At 45.1% G+C, this 22,560-nt stretch overlaps 1 protein-coding gene across 1 annotated transcript in view; it reads right to left on the bottom strand.

Moving 5' to 3' along the window:
* The window catches only part of SFI1 (SFI1 centrin binding protein), a 553,452-nt gene that overhangs the window by 471,968 nt on the left and 58,924 nt on the right, over positions 1–22,560 (bottom strand). The window contains exon 3 of the mRNA XM_078667725.1: positions 12,684–12,755. Coding sequence (XP_078523851.1) covers positions 12,684–12,755 — 72 coding nt within the window. The remainder of the gene's footprint in view (positions 1–12,683; positions 12,756–22,560) is intronic.

Raw genomic sequence — 22,560 nt, 5'->3', positions numbered from 1 at the left:
GGGACTACTGCTCAAAATCAAGATATCACTATATCACTCTTGCGGCCCGATATAAGAATTCCATTTTGGAAACTAAGAAGGCCTATTTCTCTTCTAAAATTCAGTCTGCTGAAAATCAGCCTAGAGAATTTTTTTCCATCGTTCAGGAGCTTGCATATTCGGACAGGTCCACGCTCAAACCCTCTCCCTCACAGCTCCTCTGTGATTCCCTCAATTCTTTTTTTCTGGATAAAATTAGTATTATCAGAACTAACATTCCCAGCCCGTCCCCCTCTTTTATCAATCCTCACTGCCCTCCAGCCACATCGCACTTGGATGTTATTCCGCCGCTTACCAGGGACACTTTTCTTTCCCTCCTTCCCTTGGTTAAATCTGGTTCCCCCTTGGATCCCTGTCCTGCTCACATCCTCAAACAGATCTACTCTTCCTGTCCCTCACCCCCCCTCACGTTTCTAAATAGTTCACTGTCCCAGGGTATTGTCACCCCCTCACTTAAAACGGCGGTGATCTTACCCATCTTAAAAAAATCCGGCGCTGATCCTTCGGTTTCAGCTAACTATCGTCCCATCTCACTCCTCCCTTTCTTGGCCAAGATACTGGAACATCACGTAGTAAGAACTCTCAGCTCCTTTGTGGAAACGAACTGTGTCTTGGCCCCCAGGCAGGCCGGCTTCCGACCCGCCCATTCCACGGAGTCCGTGGTTCTATCAGTCTTGGACAACCTCAGGGAGGGAATGGACACTAGTCAGCCCCAGGCCCTGGTCCTCCTGGATCTCTCCGCCGCCTTCGACACGGCGGATCATACCATCTTACTTTCCCGTGTCGGAGCGGCGGGCATCGGGGGTGCGGCCTTGGTCTGGCTGTCCTCCTTCCTGAGCGGCCGCTCCCAAGCAGTGCGCCTGGGCGATTATTCTGCCGACTTCCGGCCAGTACAGTATGGGGTCCCTCAAGGATCCTCCCTTTCTCCATTGTTATTTAATTTATACATTGCCCCTCTTATTTTTGCTTTACAGCAGCGGGAGGTCTCTGTGTTCAACTATGCGGACGACCTCCAGCTCATTTTTTCATTATCCTCTTCCCCTACTTCAATATCCAACTTTCACTCAGTTATGACCTTCATTCAGGACTGGATGAACCACAACCACCTGAAACTCAATCCCGATAAAACGGAACTGGTATTGACAGGTGGTTGCTCCAGTCCGTGGTCTCCTCTCTTTTGGCCCCCCTCTTTAGGTTCCCCGCCTACTCCCTCTACCTCCGTTAAAACTCTTGGCTTCAAAATCAATCACTAACTTTCCCTCCATTCCCAAGTCAGCGCGGTGGTATCCTCAGCCTTTCTTTCCCTCCGTACTATTCGGAAAGTTTCCCGGTTCTTTTCCCCTTCCGCCCTCAAACTTATCCTCCTGGCGATGGTGACGTCCCGCTTGGACTACGGTAATGCCATTTATTGTGGCATGCCGCAGTACCTCGTGAGGCGCCTCCAGATGGTTCAGAACCAGGCGGCCCGCCTCGTTTTTAATCTACCCAAATTCCACCACGTCACTCCCCTTCTTAAATCTTTACACTGGCTCCCTGTACAACAACGCGCACTGTTTAAGTTGGGCTGTATCATGTTCAAAGTTCGGTCTGGGCTGGCCCCGGCCTTCATCAGCTCAGCTATCCATGACTACACCCCATCCAGAGAACTGCGCTCTTCCACTCACCAACTTCTCGTGATCCCCCGTTACAAACGCAAAAAATGGGGTGGTTCCAAGTTCTCGACCTTGGGTCCTGCCTTCTGGAACTCTCTCCCGATTCACTTGCGATCTTGCCCCCAGTATTCCCTTTTTCGTAAAGCCCTTAAAACCCTCCTATTCACTCAGGCCTTTCCATCTTAACGCTCCCACTTCTCCCGCGTCATTTTGTCCTCTGGGTCTGTAGCACTGCTTAGCGCCATGAAACCGCTTGGTGTACGCGCGCTGTATAAATATTTTTAAATTCAAATTCAAATAGTCAGTGATTGTTACAAGTTTTGAAAACACTGTAAAACCCCACCAAAATTCACAACACATAAAAACTAAAAAACAGTAGTCTCAAAATAAACCGTGCAAACGTAGTTCCCTTCCTAGAAACTGCACAAATGAGACTAATACTGGGGTATAAGCACATTAGGAAATTAGGTACTGTAATCATTTTAAAATGGTGTGGAATGGTGGCTAAGGGTTTTAGTTTGTGCATCTTGGAGCCCTCTGCCATGTATCTGAATTAGTATCATAAATAATGTTTTTTACTAGGTCTTATTTATGTGAGCTGGTTATGTTTTTTTGGATATGAAATGAGATATGGGTTTTAGCACCCTAATAAATCAATAAAGCTTGAACTGAACTTTGTTGGTCATAGAGGCCGGTTATCGAAAAAGCAATAATAGAACTGAGCTTCACAATGTCACTTTAACAATGTTGTTCAGAAAACAGTTATCCTTCCAAGCTGATGGCTGTTTAAGTACATTTTATACCTGCTGTTTCCTATTTACCCATAACAATGTTGCCTCTTTTCTCGGCAGCCCTACCTTCAGTGATAAACTATGACGTTAGCTTAGGATCATGGTATCATTTTTCCTTTTACCTGTTCAATAAACTGATACACAAACTAAGTTACCGAGTCGCCTTACGTAAAAGTGCACTATAAACACAGTACAAATCCTGACCTTTCACATAATGTCGGAAAAGGCATTATATCATCAACTCTAATGAATTATGATTTTTTTGTACCTGTCATTTTATTTGTAACATTTCACAAGCACATTTCACTCTCCATTAGAAAAAGTAAAGCTCTTCCCTTTATTCGCCCCAATATCCATTAATTACCTTACAACTATTAATAATCTCTAATGCACAACCACCTGCAAATATAGGAGATGGGGCACTTTAGGGAAGGAAGAGAAAGTAGCCAAGAAAACACTAGTATGAGAAACTAAGAATTCTATTAAAAGTATCCCATAGAGGATCTCTCTACAGGAGCTCTCAGGAAAATTAGCGGTGTCTTAAACTATCCCCTAAGACCTCACCAGAAACTTCCCATCAACAGATAAAACAGTCATGCAAAAATTCTCATTTGCCTCAGCAACTTCATTTTTGTCTAGTGCATGGTTTTTTAACTCCTCTTAAACCACAACCTTCCACTTAAAAATCTCTGCTGAAATTGGGCCCCTTTTCCTTTTGTTCAGTCTCGCCTGACCCAGCACACATGCGCTGCTCTGCGAGGATTCTAGTAAGGTGCTTTTTCTTTTTGCTCACATGCTATTGGCCTTTGCGTGCGTCTTTCTAAGAAAGACAGCACGCAATTGGCCAAAGACAGGTGCATGTCCCGCCTTCTCTCTCCCCTGGCCTAGGCAGCTCGGGAGCGAGCAGCAGCATGGCCGGGAGCCAGCTGCACCCCTGACATTCCTTGCAGTACGCGTGCACCGCGCTGTTTTTTTGTCGTTTGCATTCTAAGAGGTGTAGTCTTCTTGCTCCCATTATAAACCTAGACTATAGGTCTAAGAAAATTGGCGCCGACTTAACTGCTCAAGCGTGGCCTTGAGAAACTTGAGCTCCAACCGGCTGGTGAGCATGACCCTTCCTCAGACAAACAGTCTCTTTACTGCCTTTGTTTACTCACTAACTGAAGAATCTCCTGATGGCATTTCAGACCTAAAACTGCAAAGGATTGGCCTCGAACATGCTATTTGTTTCACTTCCTGTAGGTCAAAGTCGCACTTACTAGTTCTGAAAGCAGAGGAGCACGGGGTGACTACTCTCAAGTTGCACGGTTTTCAGAGCTGCTGATTTCGTCTCACCTAAAACAGCAGTGCAGGTTTTTTTTTTTCAATCCAGGCAGCAGCTTTAGGTTTAAAGACACGTGCTCGCATTACTGAAACCTAGCAGGTGAGAAACGCTCAACTCCAAACTGTGCTTGGGATAGTTAAAAAGTTATACCAACAATGGGCGTTTGCATCATTCATATCACCGCCTTGCAGCCAATTCCTGAATCTCAAGAGTGGAATTGAACATAAAAATCATAAGCCATAAGAACTCGAGGAGTGAGGTCCTCCTGGACAACGATGCATCAACAACAGTTCGGCAATGGGGAGCGTGGACAGTTAAGTGACAGGGGTTTAGCATCTGCCACATACAGTCATTCTTTAGAACTGTTCGGATTCCAAATTCAAGGGGGGACCAAATCCCCTTCTCTTTTCACCCGGTTAGACGGAGGTCCTTAAGCTACTTTTTCTAGATATTAAATGCAATGCATTGGTAAAATGCGGACACCTTCCTTATTCAAGAGAAATGTGCTTTCTTTCACAGCCAGTCTGCATTCCGGTATCTGTAGCGGCAGGGACGGTGCAGCCATCAATCTGGGCACACGGAGATGCCTAGTAATACAGTACCCTGGGAAAGCACGGCCCCCTGCCAGAGCACCCAGAACCATGCTCAGACGGGAATTACATGGAACAGTATTGGAAAGGAAATGTGGTAAAAGAGTGGTTCCGGACTGTGCTCATCGCCAAAGCACACTTCAGTTGTAAGCACTCAGGGCTGAAGTAAGGACAAGGAGGGGCATTCTTCACTGTTCCTTAACCATCGAAGACCAATAGAATCTATGACCGAAGAACACTACGCTGCATTGTGGCAGAAATTAGCTATGGATTTATTGTCCGCTACCAAGAAATTAAAGCACTGGGACTGGGTCAGTATGCAGACAATGGACAAAAGACTACTTGTCAAGCGAGGAGTTTTCAGGAAAAATTACCACAAATACGGAATCATTGTTAATACTCATCGCAGTCACGGCAACATTTTAGATTGGATTTAATTTGTGTCCTTTTATTTTGGGTATTTATGAAGCACAAGCTAAATGTTCGAAGGGTCACAGGATATGAACACAGCACAGGGGTATTCATCTGACACATGTGACTACAGAGGGCTTGCAAGAACAATTATAGATCTCACAGAGGTACACAGACTTCCTGAAAATTTGGAAAGGAATCAGCTGTAAGGCGAGTATTAAAAGGGGACAAGCCAATGAGAGGGTGCACAGATAGTGATAAGCAGAGATAACAACACAAGTCTCTTAAAAGTCTAGAGGCAGAAAGAAAAAGCTTGTGTGTTTTTTAACCTTTCTTTTGGTCGTTCAGTATCTCAAGTGCAGTGTATTGTGCGCAGACTGACAAAGTTGCTGAGCTTGTCTGCATGACAGTTTTTTGTTTGCCGAGACGGTTTTGTACATTACGTAGTTTGACAAAAATGTGATGTAATCTCGTAGCGGGAGAAGGCAAATTAGTTTTGTGTTGGGGCTATCAGGTCAAAGTTCCTTTGATTGCGAAAGAGGCAGGCAGCTATGAAAGCAACAGCTTTCAATATGCTAAAATGGTGCAAGGAAAGCCACTAAGTACAGCAGTGGCTCTGCCATGAGACAGGACAAGATCTTAGTAAGGGACGCTAATAGCAGAATTAGGTACAAGCGGCACAGGGATACAAAGCTTGGGATTGGGCAGAGATGTGGGGTTGGACATGTACGTGGTCCTTATGGGACAGATTATCATTTAGATGGAAGACAACGTGGCTTGGCACAGGTGGCAATAAAAGTCAGATAGTCACTGTGGTTCATACTGGGAACTACAAGAAACCTGCAGCTACTGAAGAGCATGAAATAATTTTTGTTAAGTTGAGCTTTTGTTAGACAGCACACATCAAAGTTTGGATGGAGATTTTGTTAGACGGCACACATCAAAGTTTGGATGGAGTCTGGGCAGCATCTGGATGTTGCGGACAAATGATACGGAGATACAGTTGTGTGTCAATAGCATATTGATGGAGAGAAGTCAATAGGCAAGCAGGGCTCACGTGCTGTATGTAACAGTTGATCATCATGGCTCTGATAATGCTGTTAGTCACTGCAGTTGACCAAAAGGGGATCTAGAGAAGTTGTTTTAACACATTGATATCCATCAGAAAATAACTGAACCAACACAAGACAGTGCTGGAGATACCCACAAACAATACGATTGCTAGCAAGTGCTAATGAACAGTGCCAGAATTCAACAGCTGGGCTTTGCGTGTGGCCTTATGGAAAATTGAAAACACAGAGGTGGGTTTTAGCCATGGCAAGCAGAGATATGAATTCTGAGAATGTCTTGATAAAATTGTTTTTTTGTTAAGACAAGTCTAAGGCGATGGCCTAGAAAGTACATGAAACAAGCATTGGCATAGCCAACAGGTCTCGCCTTTGGGACCTTATAACAGTTTAGCCATGCAACAGTTAATGTGGTTGCACCGGAGATATTGTGCTGCATAACGAAATACTTATAAGGTCCCAAAGGCGAGACCTATTGGCTATGCCAATGCTTGTTTTTTGCAACTGCTGTTCTGTGAGGAAAACACCGGGTGGTGCAGTTCTTCTATCTATAGTGACTTCTTGCAATTTGGACCTCAGATTCTAGCCCGGCACTCACCACTGTGTCTGCTAGTAGGCCCAAAGGGTGACAGGCCTTTCATGTACAGCAAGCCACATATCTATCTTGCATCTCTGCTGTACTATGAATGGAACACAGGATGTTCACTGTCCCCTGGTTAAGGCCATATGAAGGCAGACTTGGAAAGAGGGTCAGAGCATGACAAGTGTGCCCTCTCCCCAGAAGAGGACTGGAATGTCTTGAGCGAGGAGTCTGAGAAAGATTCTACACACTTTGAACATAAATTGGGTAGAGTCACCATTTGTTTAGCTGGAGAGTGAGAGATTGATACAGAAGCACAGAAGGTGTTTTGCAGAAAGTACTTTAAGAACACATTTATTGGACTCGAAGTGTTCCCTGTGGGAAGCGTATAAAACTGTTGTCAGAGGGGAGGTGCTTTCTCTAATTTACGGGCAGAAGAAGAAGAGCAGGGCAGAGATTGATAAGGTGGAGGTGGATCTGTTGGCCCTGGAGAGGGAGGTGTCCTCTAGCGACGACCCAGGGGGTTTGCACCGCCTTCGGCTCCTTCTGGATGAATATAGGAGTCTGGCACGTGACATGGCCAAGACGCAGCACGCAGACACCCAGAGCAGAATTTATGAGCACTGCGACAAGGCCGGTAAACTATTTGCATGGTTAGAGAAGAGTGAGTGGGCGTCTCGTCTTGTGCCAGAGCTGCTGATTGCAGGTTCGGGCAAAACGACGGATCCCCAGCAGATAGTGGATGAATTTGCCCGGTATTATGAAGAGGTGTATAAGACTGAGGGGAAATATTCTGAGAGTGACAATGCGGACATGATACGGGACATTCCAATGCCCGCCCTGTCAGACGAGCATAGAGAGTTTTTGGACTCAGCCTTTATGAATGATGAGGTGGCGGCGGCCATTAGAGTGGTTCGTTCCGGGAAGGCCTCTGGCCCGAACGGGCTCCCCATAGAGTTGTACAAGTTAAACGCTAACAAGCTCGCTCCGTTTCTTAAGGATATGTACGTGGAAAGTAGGGACAAGGGTAGTCTACCTTATGATCAGCGTGTCGCTAATATTGTTGTGATCTATAAAGACGGTAAACCGCGGCTTGAGTGTCCTTCCTATCGGCCGATTTCGCTTCTGAATGTAGAACCAAATGTGTTGGCCAAATTACTTTCTGCTAGACTAGTGAAAGTCATTACATCCTTGGTACATCCAGACCAGCCTGGCTTTATGCCGCGCCGAAATACTGCTCTTAATCTTCGCAGACTGCATGGTGTCCTGGGTGGTGCGTCCCACATACATGAACCGGCGGTTCTTACATCGTTGGATGCCACTATGGCTTTTGATAGAGTGGAGTGGCCTTACCTTTTTGCAGTTTTGGGCAAACTAGGGTTTGGTCCTGAATTTGTTCGATGGGTTCGCCTTTTATATTCTGGTCCTCTGGCTCGAGTGGTTGTTAATAATCATAAGTCGGGGATTTTCCTTTGGGGAGGGGTACTCGCAGGGTTGCCCCCTTTCCCCGCTCCTGTTCACCTTGGCTCTTGAGCCACTCGCGGCTTGGGTGAGGTGGGACAGGTCGATTAAAGGGTTGAGATGGACGTTGGATTGGGAAGACAAGATTTCACTTTATGCGGATGACATCCTCCTGTATTTGACCTCCCCTAGGCATTCACTAATTGTTTTTTTGGATATTTTGGCGATTTATGGGAGGTGCTCTGGTTTCGCTATTAATTGGGCGAAGTCGGTCCTCGTCGTGTTGAGTGGTGATCCGCCTAATGTCCTGGCGAATTGTCCGGTGAAACTGGAGTTGGAGGGCTTTCGCTACTTGGGTATTTTTATATCGAAAAACTCCAAAGTGCGATATAGCGCTAACTTGATGCCGCGATTGGCCAGGCTTCGGGGGGATGTGGCGAGATGGAAATCTCTGCCACTCTCCCTGTTGGGTCGGGCGGTTTTATTCAAGATGCTGGCTCTTCCGCGCTTCCTGTATGCCCTTCAAAACACCTGACCCGGTGCCTCCCTCGTATTTTAATGAAGTCGAGTCTCTTCAGCGACAGCTCCTTTGGGATGGGCGACCGCGGATTGCACTCTCTAAATTGATGTTGCCATGGTATGAAGGGGGGATTGGCTTGCCCAATATTCGGAAATACTTCCTGTTGGACCTGCGATGGGCAAGCCCAGCACAAAGGGGGTAGCTTGGCTCAAGTGACAAGGCAAGTGAAGGCTGTAGTGTTAAGCCGGCTCTGACCCAATATTAACTCCTTGTACATCCACACCAAAAAGGAGGACACCACACCACTGCTGTAGAAAAATACGATTCCTTTATATAAAAGTTCCTTGTTGTAAATAGGGTTGTCTGGGAAAGCACATATACATTTCTTTTGGTCATACAGTTCTGGTAATAAATAGTATTAATAAATAGAATAACTTCAGGAATGAGTATCAGAATAAATATCAGAATAAATATCAGAATAAATATCAGAATAAATATCAGAATAAATATTGGTTTATTTAAATAAACAACCACATGTTTCTTCTGGTATCGCTGCCACCAATTAAATACTTTCGAATCATTACATCTGCAATACGTTTCAAATGGGAAAGATAACTCTTACAGTTTATGCTGTTTTCAATGACCAGGTATACGGCTTCTCTGAGCACAAAATAAGGTTTGGGACTCTTTAATAATCACTCAAGGCGTATGCGCGTATATCTAGGAGGCAAGGAAACACAGTAAATACATCATTTGCACTCGGCGGTCACCGGGGTAGGATCTCTGCTTTGCCGGTGAAGTCTATGCGCGCCTACGGGCTTTAGCACCACTTGAGCACAGGCGGCACCAGTTCAAAGTCATTAAACTGACGAACGGGCTGCCGGAGAGGTCACACAACCTTGGCGCACAGTCAAATAAATGCCGGTTCACAGTTCCTTCACAACGCTGCATTCACTATGAGGAAACGGGCCCACCTCACATCGGCTGCAGTCAAGATACAATTCAGTCGGGCACAGCACTCCTCTCGTTAGCGACGGGGCTCTCAGGGGCTCCACGGACCTCCCTCCGACTTCCGCATACAGGGGGGTTCCCGCCCACAGCTACAGCTCCCGGGTCACTGGGGAGTGGCAGAGACGCTAGTCCCGCCCAACGAAGGCCGGCCTTTCCCCGCCCCGGCGCACCACCTCACCTTCAATCTGCGCAGGAAGCGCTCTACGCTGGTGGGGCTCGGAGACGTCCGAGCTCCCCTCTAGAGGCACCTGTCGCGAAGGGGGCACAGCGGACGATCGCGGTCGCGGCGAACTTGCTCTCGCCTCGCGACTTGATAAATCGATCACAGTTCACCACCGGGGGGGCGGGGAGGCACACGAATCTGGCCACAGTCTTTTGGGGGCAATGAGGTACTCGCTGGGCAGGCGCTGTAGGCGCTAGATCACTTCTCACGTAGCTGACTGGAACGCCAGTCAGACACAACGCCAGAAACCCTTTGCTGCTCTACTGCCTGCGCTACCAGCCACCTCAGGGGTCAACAGGGCAGGTGTCAATCTGGTGTCAAGTCTGGAATCTCTTCTCTAATCTGAACTTCATCATCATCTCATCTCATCTCTAATCATCTCAAATCTAAAATGGCCGCCAGGGACTGGGCCTTATATAGCCAGTGCCCTGGGGTACTGGCACGAGCCAGAAGGTTCTAGAACCTTCTCTGGCTGTGACAATGACAAGGCACTCTTGAGGGGTATTTAGGACACTCACAGCCACCGTACTGGGGTTCTAGAGCAGCCATTTTGTGTACCTGAGGAAAACAAAGGAATTCCTGTCAGAAATGCGCGCCAACCAAAGGGCGCCAAAACCTCAAAAGGCCAGGGTTCATGAAGGCTCCAATGGGAGTCACTTCACATGAGGAAAAAGGGTGTCCACCATTTTAAGTTCATTTACACAGGTTGACAACCCCAGCTTGTAATGCCACAGGTTTGGGCCAGGCGCCTTGTAAATAGGTGCCACAAACCTTGTGAGCAACTGGGCGTCAAGGAACATCTAACCCCATGAAACTACACATAAAAAGTCCTGGTAGACAAATAAAAAGCGACAAATTTTGGGAGGTATAGGGGAAAAAAAGAAATCATAGTGGTGAGGGGACTCTCAGAAGCAGACGGGTCTAACACTTCCCAGCTGGCGCCCATCAACCATGCTATTTATGGCTCGCCGGTCGAACCAGGGTATGCGATGGACCGCGGGCGGCCAAGTGCCCGGGGGTGAGTACACCAGAGTTTTATATGCCAAACGGGGACGGTTTCCTTTGGTGGGACCGCCAGCGATCGCGATGCGGGTGTGGCATGAGGCCAACCGTTCTCTTAAGTGGGACGGGAAGATTACTTTGGCGACTCATGGAATTCGGAGGGTCTGGGCAGCTTGTGGAAAACGAAAGGATTTGATCGGTGGGATCTTATCGGGATCTCGCAGGTGAAGGATTTGTGGGGGAAGAACGGGATCCTCACGTTTGAAGAGTTGCAGGACAGACACCAATTGCAAGAGAGTGAGCGGTATCGCTATATGCAAATTAGACATGCGTTGATGGCTGGCGTTCCCCGTGGTGTTACGCCCCCTGTGGCCTCTCCGTTGGAGTACCGAGTACTGGATGGGCATCTCCCCACTAAGGCGATATCACTGATCTATAAAAAGCTGATAAACCACACCGATGACCCCTTATTGGCACTGAGGGAACAATGGATTGCTGATGGGTTGGTCTTAGACGATGAAGACTGGGGGAAGGCGGTATCGTCTCCTAGGACTGTAGCTGTCCCTATTAGGCTCAGATTGGTGCAGCTTAAGATTCTCCATCGCTCTTACACCACATTCCTAGATTGTTGCGTATGGGGCTGGCCGCTAATGCGGACTGCCATAGAGGGTGTGGGATGATTGGGACATTTATGCATGTATTGTGGGAGTGTGAGGAGGTCCGTGATTGTTGGACAGCAGTGCACAGGAAAATACAGGAGGTGTGGGGAGTGCAGCTTGAATTGGAAGCGTGCCGTTGCTTGCTCAATGTATGGGAGCCGTCCGATCTCACAACCCACGGGAAACTTTGGGTCACCCTTGCTTGTATGATTGCCAAACGCAATATTGCGCAGTTGTGGGGTGCCAGCCAGGCCCCTCAGATTGGGAAATGGATGGAAGACCTGGACTGGTGTATGTTTCGTGAGCGGTCAGTGTATGTTGCCAGGGGGAGGCCCCGAAAATGGGGAAAGATCTGGGGTGCTTGGAATACTTACCCAGGTGGTATTTGTGTGCCCCCCGCTCCAGCAGATGTCACTGAGATGTTGGATTCCGCCTGATTCCGATATTGCTTATCCTTCATTGTTGCTGTAACTGAGGAAGTTCTTAATAATTGCACAACGTCTGATATCACCCGAGGCACCATTTTTGTTTTTATTATTGTTTTGTTTATATGTGTTTAATAAAAAGATTTATTAAAAAAAAAATAAACACATTTAACTTTGGTGATGCTAAGCAGAGTTGAATCAGTAAAGGATTAGCCGTCATGTCCTTATTGAAGCAAATCAACCGGCCATTAACTAAACAAGGGTAGTGGTCTCTCCTTCACCATGTTCCTTATTTGGCAGGCAACATATTGTCTCCTTTCCAATACGAGTCAGGTTCACTCCTGTGTAAGATGGCCACATCCTTTCACAAACTCAGGCATACCCTGGGACAAACCCATGGGGGTGCAACATTCTGGACACTTTCCATCCTTGCATGGGGGCCCACTGACTCGAAGGCTTCTACCAATGAGCCTCTGAATCGCTCTTACATCCTTTGTCACTGCCCGACCCCTCACATTGGATGGGGGAAGCTGAGCAGGACCAAAGCAACCACAGATATTCTCTTGGACTGATACCACTGCGCACCCCTCTCAGATATCTCCCACCACCTACGTCAATTGTTAGATCTGTGCAGCTGTCACCAAATTAACTTTGCCATCAGCCCTCACATGAACCGTTTTCACCTCCATTCTCACTGCATCTGGGAGAACTGGTGCAGTCTCGGTTTCCAAATCCTGAGCCTCCTCCTTAAAAGTTCAAACTAAATGAGTTAATTGTTACTTCCTGCTAAATATTTTGCTAAACTTGAGAAGCACAGAAGTCAAGGTGAGATCTTTCTTAATGCATGGGTGTGCCCAGCTCCTTTTAATTAATTCTTGATAACCTCCCTATGCAAAGAAGTTACAAAACACAAGCCTGCTTAGAGTACCTTGCTTTGGATGGAAGCACACGTCCAAATATCCTCTTCACCCACAGGTACAGAAACTTCCTGGCTAAGTGCCTAGAAAGAAGAAATGGGTTAGTTAGCTCATCGGAAACTAAAGAAGCAGCAGAAACACAAGCAAAACTACCAGTCACTCAAAACAGCAGGCACATGCAAGTTGTACACAGACGGTTTCCTATAAACCAGTGGAATACTTCCAGTTAGAGGTTTGACCTAATCATGGGCCAAATTCACAAATAAAGTTGTAAATCTGCAGTTGTAGATTTACATTTACATGAAAGTTTAGATTTACAACTCTCTAGAATCCCCGAAATCCCAGAAAACCCCTACCCCTACAACCCCTGCAAATCTAGGATGGATTAGTTTCCCTTCCAGTTCTAGACCACAGTAAATCAGACCCTTTCAAGTGTGGAAAGAGGAAAGCTAGGAGTTTGTGAATGCTGGCAAAAAGCCATATTTGTTGGAGTTCACACGCTTCCAAGGCAAACCCTGCTTGGAATGTCTACTTCACACTCGAGTGGGATTTATGGGTCCTGTGAATGCTGCAATCATGATGCAGATCTCTGTATACATAAATTAGCTTATGTCTGCCAGCAATCTTTTTTGGAAATAATAAAAGAAATTTTAAAAAAGAATGGATAGTTGGGTGATTTTTTCTCCCACTAGACAGGAGCTATACGGTGATTAAGACTGACTTATTCTTGTCTAAGTCCACATGCATATTTTTTCCACTGGTTAATAGCAGCAGGCCCCTCACTATTTACTTACCTTTTTCTCTTCAAAGACTATTTCAAAAGGATCTTCTCTCAAAAGGTGTAACGAGGAAGCTATGCCATCAATCTCATAAGTCATTGATCTCTTCAATTAAGAACAATTCAATTCATTCTACAGAAGCACTACACTAGTTAGGTAGTTTCTGTGATGGAGGCACACCAATACACTTATGAGGATAGCACGTCCTCTGGGAGCTAGGTCAAAGTAACTTAGTACATATAAAGAACAATTATTGATCCCGGAGTGCCTAAAAGCAGCTCAGGTATCACCTATGTTAAAAAAACTAACAAAGATAGTGCTGACCTTAACAACTTCCACCCTATCTCTAACATCCCCACTCTAGCCAAACTACTAGAAAAATGCGGCCAATCTCAACTCTGTGCTCACATTGAGAATTTCCATCTCCTGGACCAACATCAATCTGGCTTTCAGAGTGGGCACAGCACCAAATCGGCTCTCGCTCACGTTCTGGATGACATTTTAAGAATGTGTGACCAAAATGACTCTTGCCTCCTAATCCTCCTTGACCTTTCCTCTGCGTTTGACACGGTCAATCACGACAACCTCCTATTCATTTTGGAGCAAAGGATTGTCCTTTCTGGTCTGGTGTTGAAATGGTTCTCGTCCTTCCTCCACCACAGATCCCAAAGAGTCAAGGGGAACTACTCTCTCTCCCACCCATCACCAGTATTCATGGGGGTCCCCCAAGGGTCCGCCCTATCTCCCATACTCTTCAATTTGTTCTTGGAACCATTAGTTAATGCACTAAATTCCACTGACATAATCTTCCATATGTATGCAGATGACACGCAACTTTATCTGAAAATCTCCTCCCCGGATAACCTCATGTCACTCAACACTACCCTAATGAATACTCAGAACTGGTTAACTGAGAGCCACCTCCTGCTCAACACCTCCAAAACAGAATTTCTTCTCATTTCTCCTACGAATCACATCCCCAAGTTAGACCTTTGGATGAACCACCTCACTGCCTTCAACTGCACTGCACCTTCACTGCCTCATTATTGACTCAGCCAAATATCTCTGGAATCACCCTGGACAAGCATCTGAACATGAAGAATCATATTAGCAATGTGTGCAAGGGAGCTAATCACCTGATGAGGATACTCTGGAATCTCAAACCATTCCTTCCACAAGCTGACTTCAAGCAAGTGGTCCAAGCACTTGTTTTGCCGAGGCTAGAATATGGCAGTCCTACGCTCTGTGGCCTCCACAAATATACCTTGGTCCCACTAAGGGCTTCATTGAATGCTGCTGCCAGATTGGTTACGGGTACCAAAAGAAATGCGTATATTTACCCAGTCTTAAAATCACTAAATTGGTCTCCCTACGAAGCAAGAGAACAGCTAAAGACTGCCTGCCTATCTCACACAGCACTCCATTTCAAAACCCCCAGTTATCTAGCGCAAAAGCTAGAATTATCCGGAGGGGGTAGACCTTCAAGAAGTGCTAATTATCTCCTCCTGAAACCACAGATCTTTCGCAAAAAGAGAACGTGCCACCTAGCTTTCTCCAGCTCTGCTCCGAAGATCTGGAACTATCTCCCACCGGAAGTACGTAGAATCTCCTCCAAAGTTGCTTTCAAATTGGAAGTTAAAAGATTCCTTATGAACAAGTTCTTACCTTAAAACGGTTTTGGATCATCTGCTGTAATGCATTGGACTTACACCTTTAAGCCCTACGCTGGGTGCTATTCTTCTTTTACTAATCATTTGCTCCCCTCCTAGTTGGCTATGTACAAGTTATTGTCTTATTCTTTTGTTGACCCTTTTTGTTTGTAACGGTTTTGTTTGCTATTCTTATTTGACACCGGTGCTGCAATTGTTACCTTCCTTTCCTTCCATTGTGAAGCGCTCTGAAATCCTTCGGGTTCATGTTCGCGCTATATAAAACTTTATAAATAAATAAAAATACATTACTGGCTATGGTAGGAGTCAAACATTTGTACCTAGAGGATGCATGGAGGAGGATTGAGATGTTTAAGGAGCAAGTCGGAATGAAGAGCCACAATGACGTAAAAAGGGCGATGCATCTCAATGTACCTTACAGAACCTGATTATGTGACCTTTACACTCACTGCTCGAGCTGTGAAGGGGTATAAATATACCCTATATGGATATGCACCAAATAGCTAAAAGCAGGGATCCACACATTGCTGGCAAAGTCACTACGACTCACAACAAAGCCAAAACTTTGATTCACGATCCATCAGCTGCAGGCCCCTAAGTCAAGGATGGCCAACCCTGTTCCATGAGAGACAGTTCTATGTCACATTTTCTGGATGGAATATATTTCCAGACAATAAATCACTTACATAGTAAGTGGCTTCTCTAAGAATCTGGCCTGGATCAGCCCTTGTGACCCAACATTAGACAACCCCACACACAAAAACATATGGGGTCGATCAGACCTAAAAGGCAAATAGCAGGGACATCATTGTGCCATGGTCTAGGCCGTCAACTTCTGTAGGAGAGATGGGACTGTAAGATCTAAAAACAAAAGTGGCATGCCATGACTACTCCTCTATACCCCTGAGGCAGGGGTACATTCTCAAAATGAGTTTGATACACCAGTTTTAAGCCCTAAAGCACAAATTCAGATTAGGCGGGGAGAAGCATTTGCAGATATTTATACAAAGAAATCGTGAGTCTGAGCGTGATCATGTATTTTCACATTGTTCCAGATTACCACAATTGTGAAAACTGAACAAGGGCTTCTTTGTGGTATTATTATGCAAGACGTTTTATTTTCATATATGTAAATCGCTTTATATATGCCCTTATACAGTGGTTTAAAAAGATTAGCATTACGAAACATGGGTTTGTTACTATAGCGGTTCGCTAGTACTGCAGGACAGTTGTATTGTTAAACATGTTTTTCTCCTTATGATTATGTGTGGCCTTAGGAGGGGCTTTGCTAAACTTTATCCCAGGTAGCCTATAGTCTTCTATACAGCACGCACCGTAACTGAAAGCATAGACTAATTCAGTTATAGAAAAGATTAAAATGTTACGAAATAGCCCTATACGACTTCATGGCCAGTAGGTTTTTGGGACAGAATTCACCTTTACTTTAAAGTTGAAAGTGAAGGTAAATTCGGGTTTGAAGGATAATGTGGTTTGAAATTGAAGTCCAGAGTATGAATCAGCTTGTTGTGTTTTTGCCAATCTTGGTCCATGTTCTTCTCCAGATGGTCTGTTGAGATTTTAGGGAATGACAAGGGGTTGGTAGTACGGCAAAGCGATTTGTTGTCATTGAAGATCTGCTTTGTCTGTTAACGTGTCTTTACCTTCGGAAAATGCAGGGTTTGAGGAGCTTCATGGCTTTTCAGCAGGGCTTTCTTTCCATAACTTTCGCTGGATGTATGTCGTTACAACGCATGCTTTTTCCACGCATGCCTTTACAACGCGGGTTTTACAACGCAAGTCGTTACAACGACTTGCGTTGGGGGGCGCTGGATAGTGGAATAATTTAATTTACTATTCCAACTCCAGTCCCTGTGGATAGTAGGAAAGGTTTTGGATAGTAAATTAAACTATTCCCTATCCTACAGCGCCCTCCAGCGCAAGTCGTTGTAACGACTTGCGTTGTAATACTTGCGTTGTAAAGGTACTGCGTGGAAAAAGTTTCATTGTAAAGGATGTTTCCCACTTTCGCTCTATGCTTGTAGGGACTTCCCTTCTGGGCCCACTTTGGTTCTCCCTTAGTTTTGCGTTTTACACGTTTTAAGCTGCCTCGGATTGCCCAGCATAGCCACATACAACACATTTGTTTTGGCAACAATATTTTGAGAGTACGCTCTACTTGTTGTTTGTTATTCAGTGACTCTTCTTAGGATTTTGTCTACACATTTTTGTACAAGATTGCTAGGAATACATTACAACATAGTGTTCTGTTTTCTGTGCTCGTTCAGGAACAGTTCCTAACCTTTAGACACAACACGGTTGCACAGCTGCATTTCTTGCATAATAGTTTTATCACAAACTCGGTTTGGACAAGTTGGGGGCCAGAGAGAGTCGACTGTTATGAAACGACAGCAGTTCCCGACATGCAGCCCTGCATAAACTACATTTACACTCTTGATGTAGACCCCCTAACTGCATATATCAGGTAGAAGGACTTAGGCCAATCCCAGAGATTGCAAATATAAGCTCACATAGTAAGAATAGACATATATATATATATACATATATATATATATATTCACTGAAAAAACCATAGGTTATAGACCATATATAGTTATGAATTAGCATTTACAAAACCTTGAAAATTCACTGAAAAAACCATGGGTTATAGACCATATATAGTTAGGAATTAGCATTTAAAAAACCTTATTTTACTCACACAAAACCATTGAAATTCCATATATAGTTAGTTGCACTAACTATATATCGCGCACCCGCAATCCACTGCTGATGATGTCACATATTACATCATTCATGACATGGTCAGTGACATCACTGATGACATCACTGATGACATCTCAAATGACATCACTGATGACATCATCCAGTGACTGTGTGTTTCTGTAAAGTTTAAATATGTTTTACATATTGAAGAATGAGTAGATGTAAAAGTGTCTGGATGAAGGATTTAGTAGGTGCGTGACTGACTGTATGAGTGAGTGATTAAATGTGTCTCACTGAATGCATGGGTTAGTGACTAAACTGTCTTAATTTGTGCATCATTATGTCTGTTGTTCTGTAAACTGCTGCATGTGTTGATCAGTAGCTATGTGAGTAACTATATGGGTTATTGATTGATTGTCCAAGTATTTGTATGGGAGACTGAGTGTGTGTGTGGCTGGCTGGGAGATGTGTGACTCTGTGCCGATCAATGTGTTCTTGTATCAATGATTGTATAAGAGAGTAAGTATGTTTTAATATGTGTTTGAAAATGTAAGGTACTCTATGTTTAACTGTATAGATTAGAAAATGGAAGTGTGATTGATTCTTTACAGGACTGACTAGGTGTGTGAGTAACTCCATGGATGAGTGGCAGAGTGTGAGTGTCTGTATAGGTGTATGAGTGCATATGATAGTGTTGTAAAGATGAGTGATTGTATGTATGAATGATTGTATGGGTGAATGAGTGAATGTGTGTGTAGACATAGGAATCAGTGAGTGCGTATGTAGTAACTAGTATTGGTGTGTCAATGGTTTAAAAAATTATATTCTGTATTTAACACTGGGTGTAACAGAGGTTATATTAAAGTGTGAGGAGATGCATTGTATTGTCACATGAATGATATCATCAGTGATGTGACCATTGATGTCAAATGAGATGTCATCAGTGATGTCATCAGTGATATCATTTGAGATGTCATCAGTGATGTCATCAGTGATGTCATCAGTGATGTCATCAGTGATGTCATTTGAGATGTTATCAGTGATGTCATTTGAGATGTCATCAGTGATGTCATCAGTGATGTCATTTGAGATGTCATCAGTGATGTCATCAGTGATGTCACTGACCATGTCATGAATGATGTAATATGTGACATCATCAGCAGTGGATTGCGGGTGCGCGATATATAGTTAGTGCAACTAACTATATATGGAATTTCAATGGTTTTGTGTGAGTAAAATAAGGTTTTTTAAATGCTAATTCCTAACTATATATGGTCTATAACCCATGGTTTTTTTCAGTGAATTTTCAAGGTTTTGTAAATGCTAATTCCTAACTATATATGGTCTATAACCTATGGTTTTTTCAGTGAATTTCAATGGTTTTTTAATAGCAAATATCAAAAGCTTTAAAATGTCAAGTACGTGGTAGGTAAAAACATTTTCGTGTTTATGCACGCTGATGTGCTTTGAACGCTGCCCCCCCCCCTCTTTTCTTTTAGGAGTATTCTCTCTTTGCAGATAGTGAAGGGTAGGTAACGCAGGCCTTTGCCCCCGTTGTAATCCGTCGTGCCTGCTTCCCTCTCCATTTGATTGATTGTTATCCAAGCATTTACTGTTTTGGAATTGGTTCTCTTTGGTTCATTCTCTATTTACAAACAAGCACAGAGTCGCAATACTCTGTTTAGTCTTTGCAGATAGTGAAAAATCGTCAGAAAAAACAAAAGGAATCAAGCAAAATCAGTAGGCCACTAATGGGATCTCTTTTTGACCTCGCTAAAATAGAAACATTAGGAACAACCCCTCATGAGAAATATGAAACTAGTGAGAGGAACCAAGCTCGACGCCATGATGGCTGCAAGACAGCTCGGCTCCGCCGCCCACCCCGCCCAAAATAACGACAAACCCTATGCAAATATTACAAATATATACAACACACCAGCAAAGTAACAGGGTAAAACGTTTTATTAAATAACTATTTACATGGCAGCCTGCTGCAACATCGATCCAAATGCATGCCGCCGTTCCCGGGATTTCTCCCCGACTACTCTGCGGCCTACGAGATGGAGAGGCCGGGGCGTTGACTAGGCGGGGCCTCCGGCCGCAACCACAGCGCCAACGATCGCTGCTGACGGAGGGGAGCCTTGCCGGTGAGAGCCACTGATCTGAGGAACCGCTGCCTGCGGTGTCTCCCTGAGCCGCTTGACGGAGGCCCCCGAGGGGCGGTGTGGTGGCGTGGACTCGGAGGGGACGCTTGGCTCCTGCCCCCTCCCCAAGTCTTGTTGCCCTGGTGTGGCCTGAGATCGCCCCCGACATAGGCGGCCGGCTCCCGGGGTCCGGCGGAACTTTTTGCCTTTTGGTGACTCTTCCATTCTGGACCTTGTCCCACAATCCGTTTGACCTGAAGACCCGTCCTGCGGTGCCCTCGCAATGCGGCCTGGTCCCTGAATGTGTGCGGGGGGACGGTATTGATTGGATCAAGATGGCGGCTTCACACAAAGCTGACTCAAGTGTTGCTGCTGATGCTATGCAGACAAAAACTGGTTTTCAGTTTGTACATTCTTCAGGATTTTTCCATCCAAGGCTGGTTGAGAGTTTGTAGAACGATGGCTTCAGATTTTCAACATACTACTCTTCAACATTCTTCATAAATGTAACAATGTGAGACTCACTAGGAGAACGGCCGTTTATCTTTCCTTTCAAAATGCTGCCAACAATATTTTCTGAATGGAAGACACCATCTTGTAGCATAAAGGGCTGCGTCAAGGGTGGTATTGCCCAGAATGTCTTGTTTTCTAGTGCTCGTAATGACGAAGCCAGAACTGCCGAAAGGGATTCTGGTCCTGCCGCTACTTATTGGAGACATTGAACTATACACAAAACTACAGAGTAGAGTAGGGCCCAAGGGGAATTATTGTTATAGACCTACCTGCACCTTGTCCCCCAACTATACATATTCAATACACGGAAGGTGCTATAGGTCTTTAATGCAGTCCAGACACACTAGGGGAATCTCAAAGGTATTCAACACCCAAGGCTGGAGTAACAGGATAGATAGAGGGATACAAAAGATATGAAAAGTACCCATCAGCCCACTCAATAGTGGAGGCTCGTCATTTGGGATTTTCAAATGTAGAGAGTTGGTGTCCAACCAGCACTGCCTTCAGTGAATACTGAGGCTAGCATAGGACCCAAAGGTTGAACCTTCAACCTGAACAAATGACAGCACAGGTGGCTGAAAAGGGCTTAGTTGCAGTGCTCAAAGATGTGAAGAAAGGAAGATAATCCAAGTGATTGTAAAAATGCCTAACTTGACGTCAACAAGAAAACTTTATTGGGTGTGCCCGTCAAGATGGTATGGTTAAAAACAGAGTGACAATAGCAAGAAAGATGATTAGCTATTTACCCGAGATGTTATCTGGTCAACATGTTTCAGCCTGTAAAGGCTTTCGTCAGGACCTACGTATCACTACTGCAACACTTACTTTATAACGTGTGAAAAAAGAAAGAATAATCTTTTCATGGGTGGTGTATCCCCTCCCAACTTTGTGGGATCAGGAGCCTCACCTCACCTGGCGACAGCTCAGGCTAAAGGAGGCCACGCTCTCCGTCGTTGCCTCTGGCTTAGTTTAAGCCAGAGGCAACGACGGAGAGTGCGTGTATGGCGCCAGTATGGGAGCGACTTGCAACTCCTTATGACGTTCTAGTTACTTAGCCTTGACGTTATGGGGGATGTATGCGGTCTTTGTGCACATGGCGGGCGGGGAAGGGTACTGACTGGGAATACGGACAACCCTATTGATGTCGATTTTTCATTATTGATTATTGTATTAATAAAGCTTTGAAGTAATGTTACCCATGATACTCGCCCATGGTGTGCGTATGGATGATTTTATTGTAACTGATCCTGTTATACTTTCAATTATAAAATCAACCTTCACTGATCCTGCAACCGTTTGTCACGTTTAGTTTTTTCAATTAAATGGCTCGCTTGTTACATACTCCTATACCCCTGGCTTTTGACCCTTTCCTACGCGCGGTCTATACTCGGGCGATCTATGTAATGAACAGACTACCATTGCCAAAACACAAGGGAATGCATCTCAGAGAGATAAGTCAAGTACGTGGTAGATAAAAACATTTTCGTGTTTATGCACGCTGATGTGCTTTGAACGCTGCCCCCCCCCCCTCATCATTTAGATTACCACCGCCCATTGCACAAAAGCGTACCGGGCGTTCCCCACGCAAAAAAAACGATTTTTTTTTTTTTTTTTGCCCCGCGGGGCCCTTTTAAAGCCTCCACATCAAACCTAGGGGGTCAGGGAGGATCTACTATGCCCCCTTATGGTCATTTCCCCCTTTGTTTTGGCCTCCTCTTGTCTCTCGATCCTACCGAGAGACAAGATGGCGGCCGCTCCGGACTGTTTAGAATGTTGACAGACACCGGAGAGCCAATCAGCTTCGCTTCGCGAAGTTCCGTTACGCGTCAAGTACGCGAACCGGAGCGCTACCCGGAGCGCTGTTACAGATATATATATTTTTTTGAACGTTAATTTATCAAAATCCACTGGAGCACATATATTGAGACCTAGCAAAGGCACATCGGGCTAACAGTCCCTACAATTTTGCCAAGTTTCGTGCAAATCCATTCAGCCGTTCGGGCTAAAAGTGAGGCCAACCGCCCTATGGAAAAATGAATGGGAAAAACGCGTTTTGGGACC

Source organism: Lissotriton helveticus, chromosome 11, assembly GCF_964261635.1.
Source record: "Lissotriton helveticus chromosome 11, aLisHel1.1, whole genome shotgun sequence".
NCBI classification, from domain to species: Eukaryota; Metazoa; Chordata; class Amphibia; order Caudata; family Salamandridae; genus Lissotriton; species Lissotriton helveticus.
The sequence above is the reverse complement of the archived record's forward strand: the minus strand, read 5'-3'. Positions and strand labels throughout refer to the sequence as shown.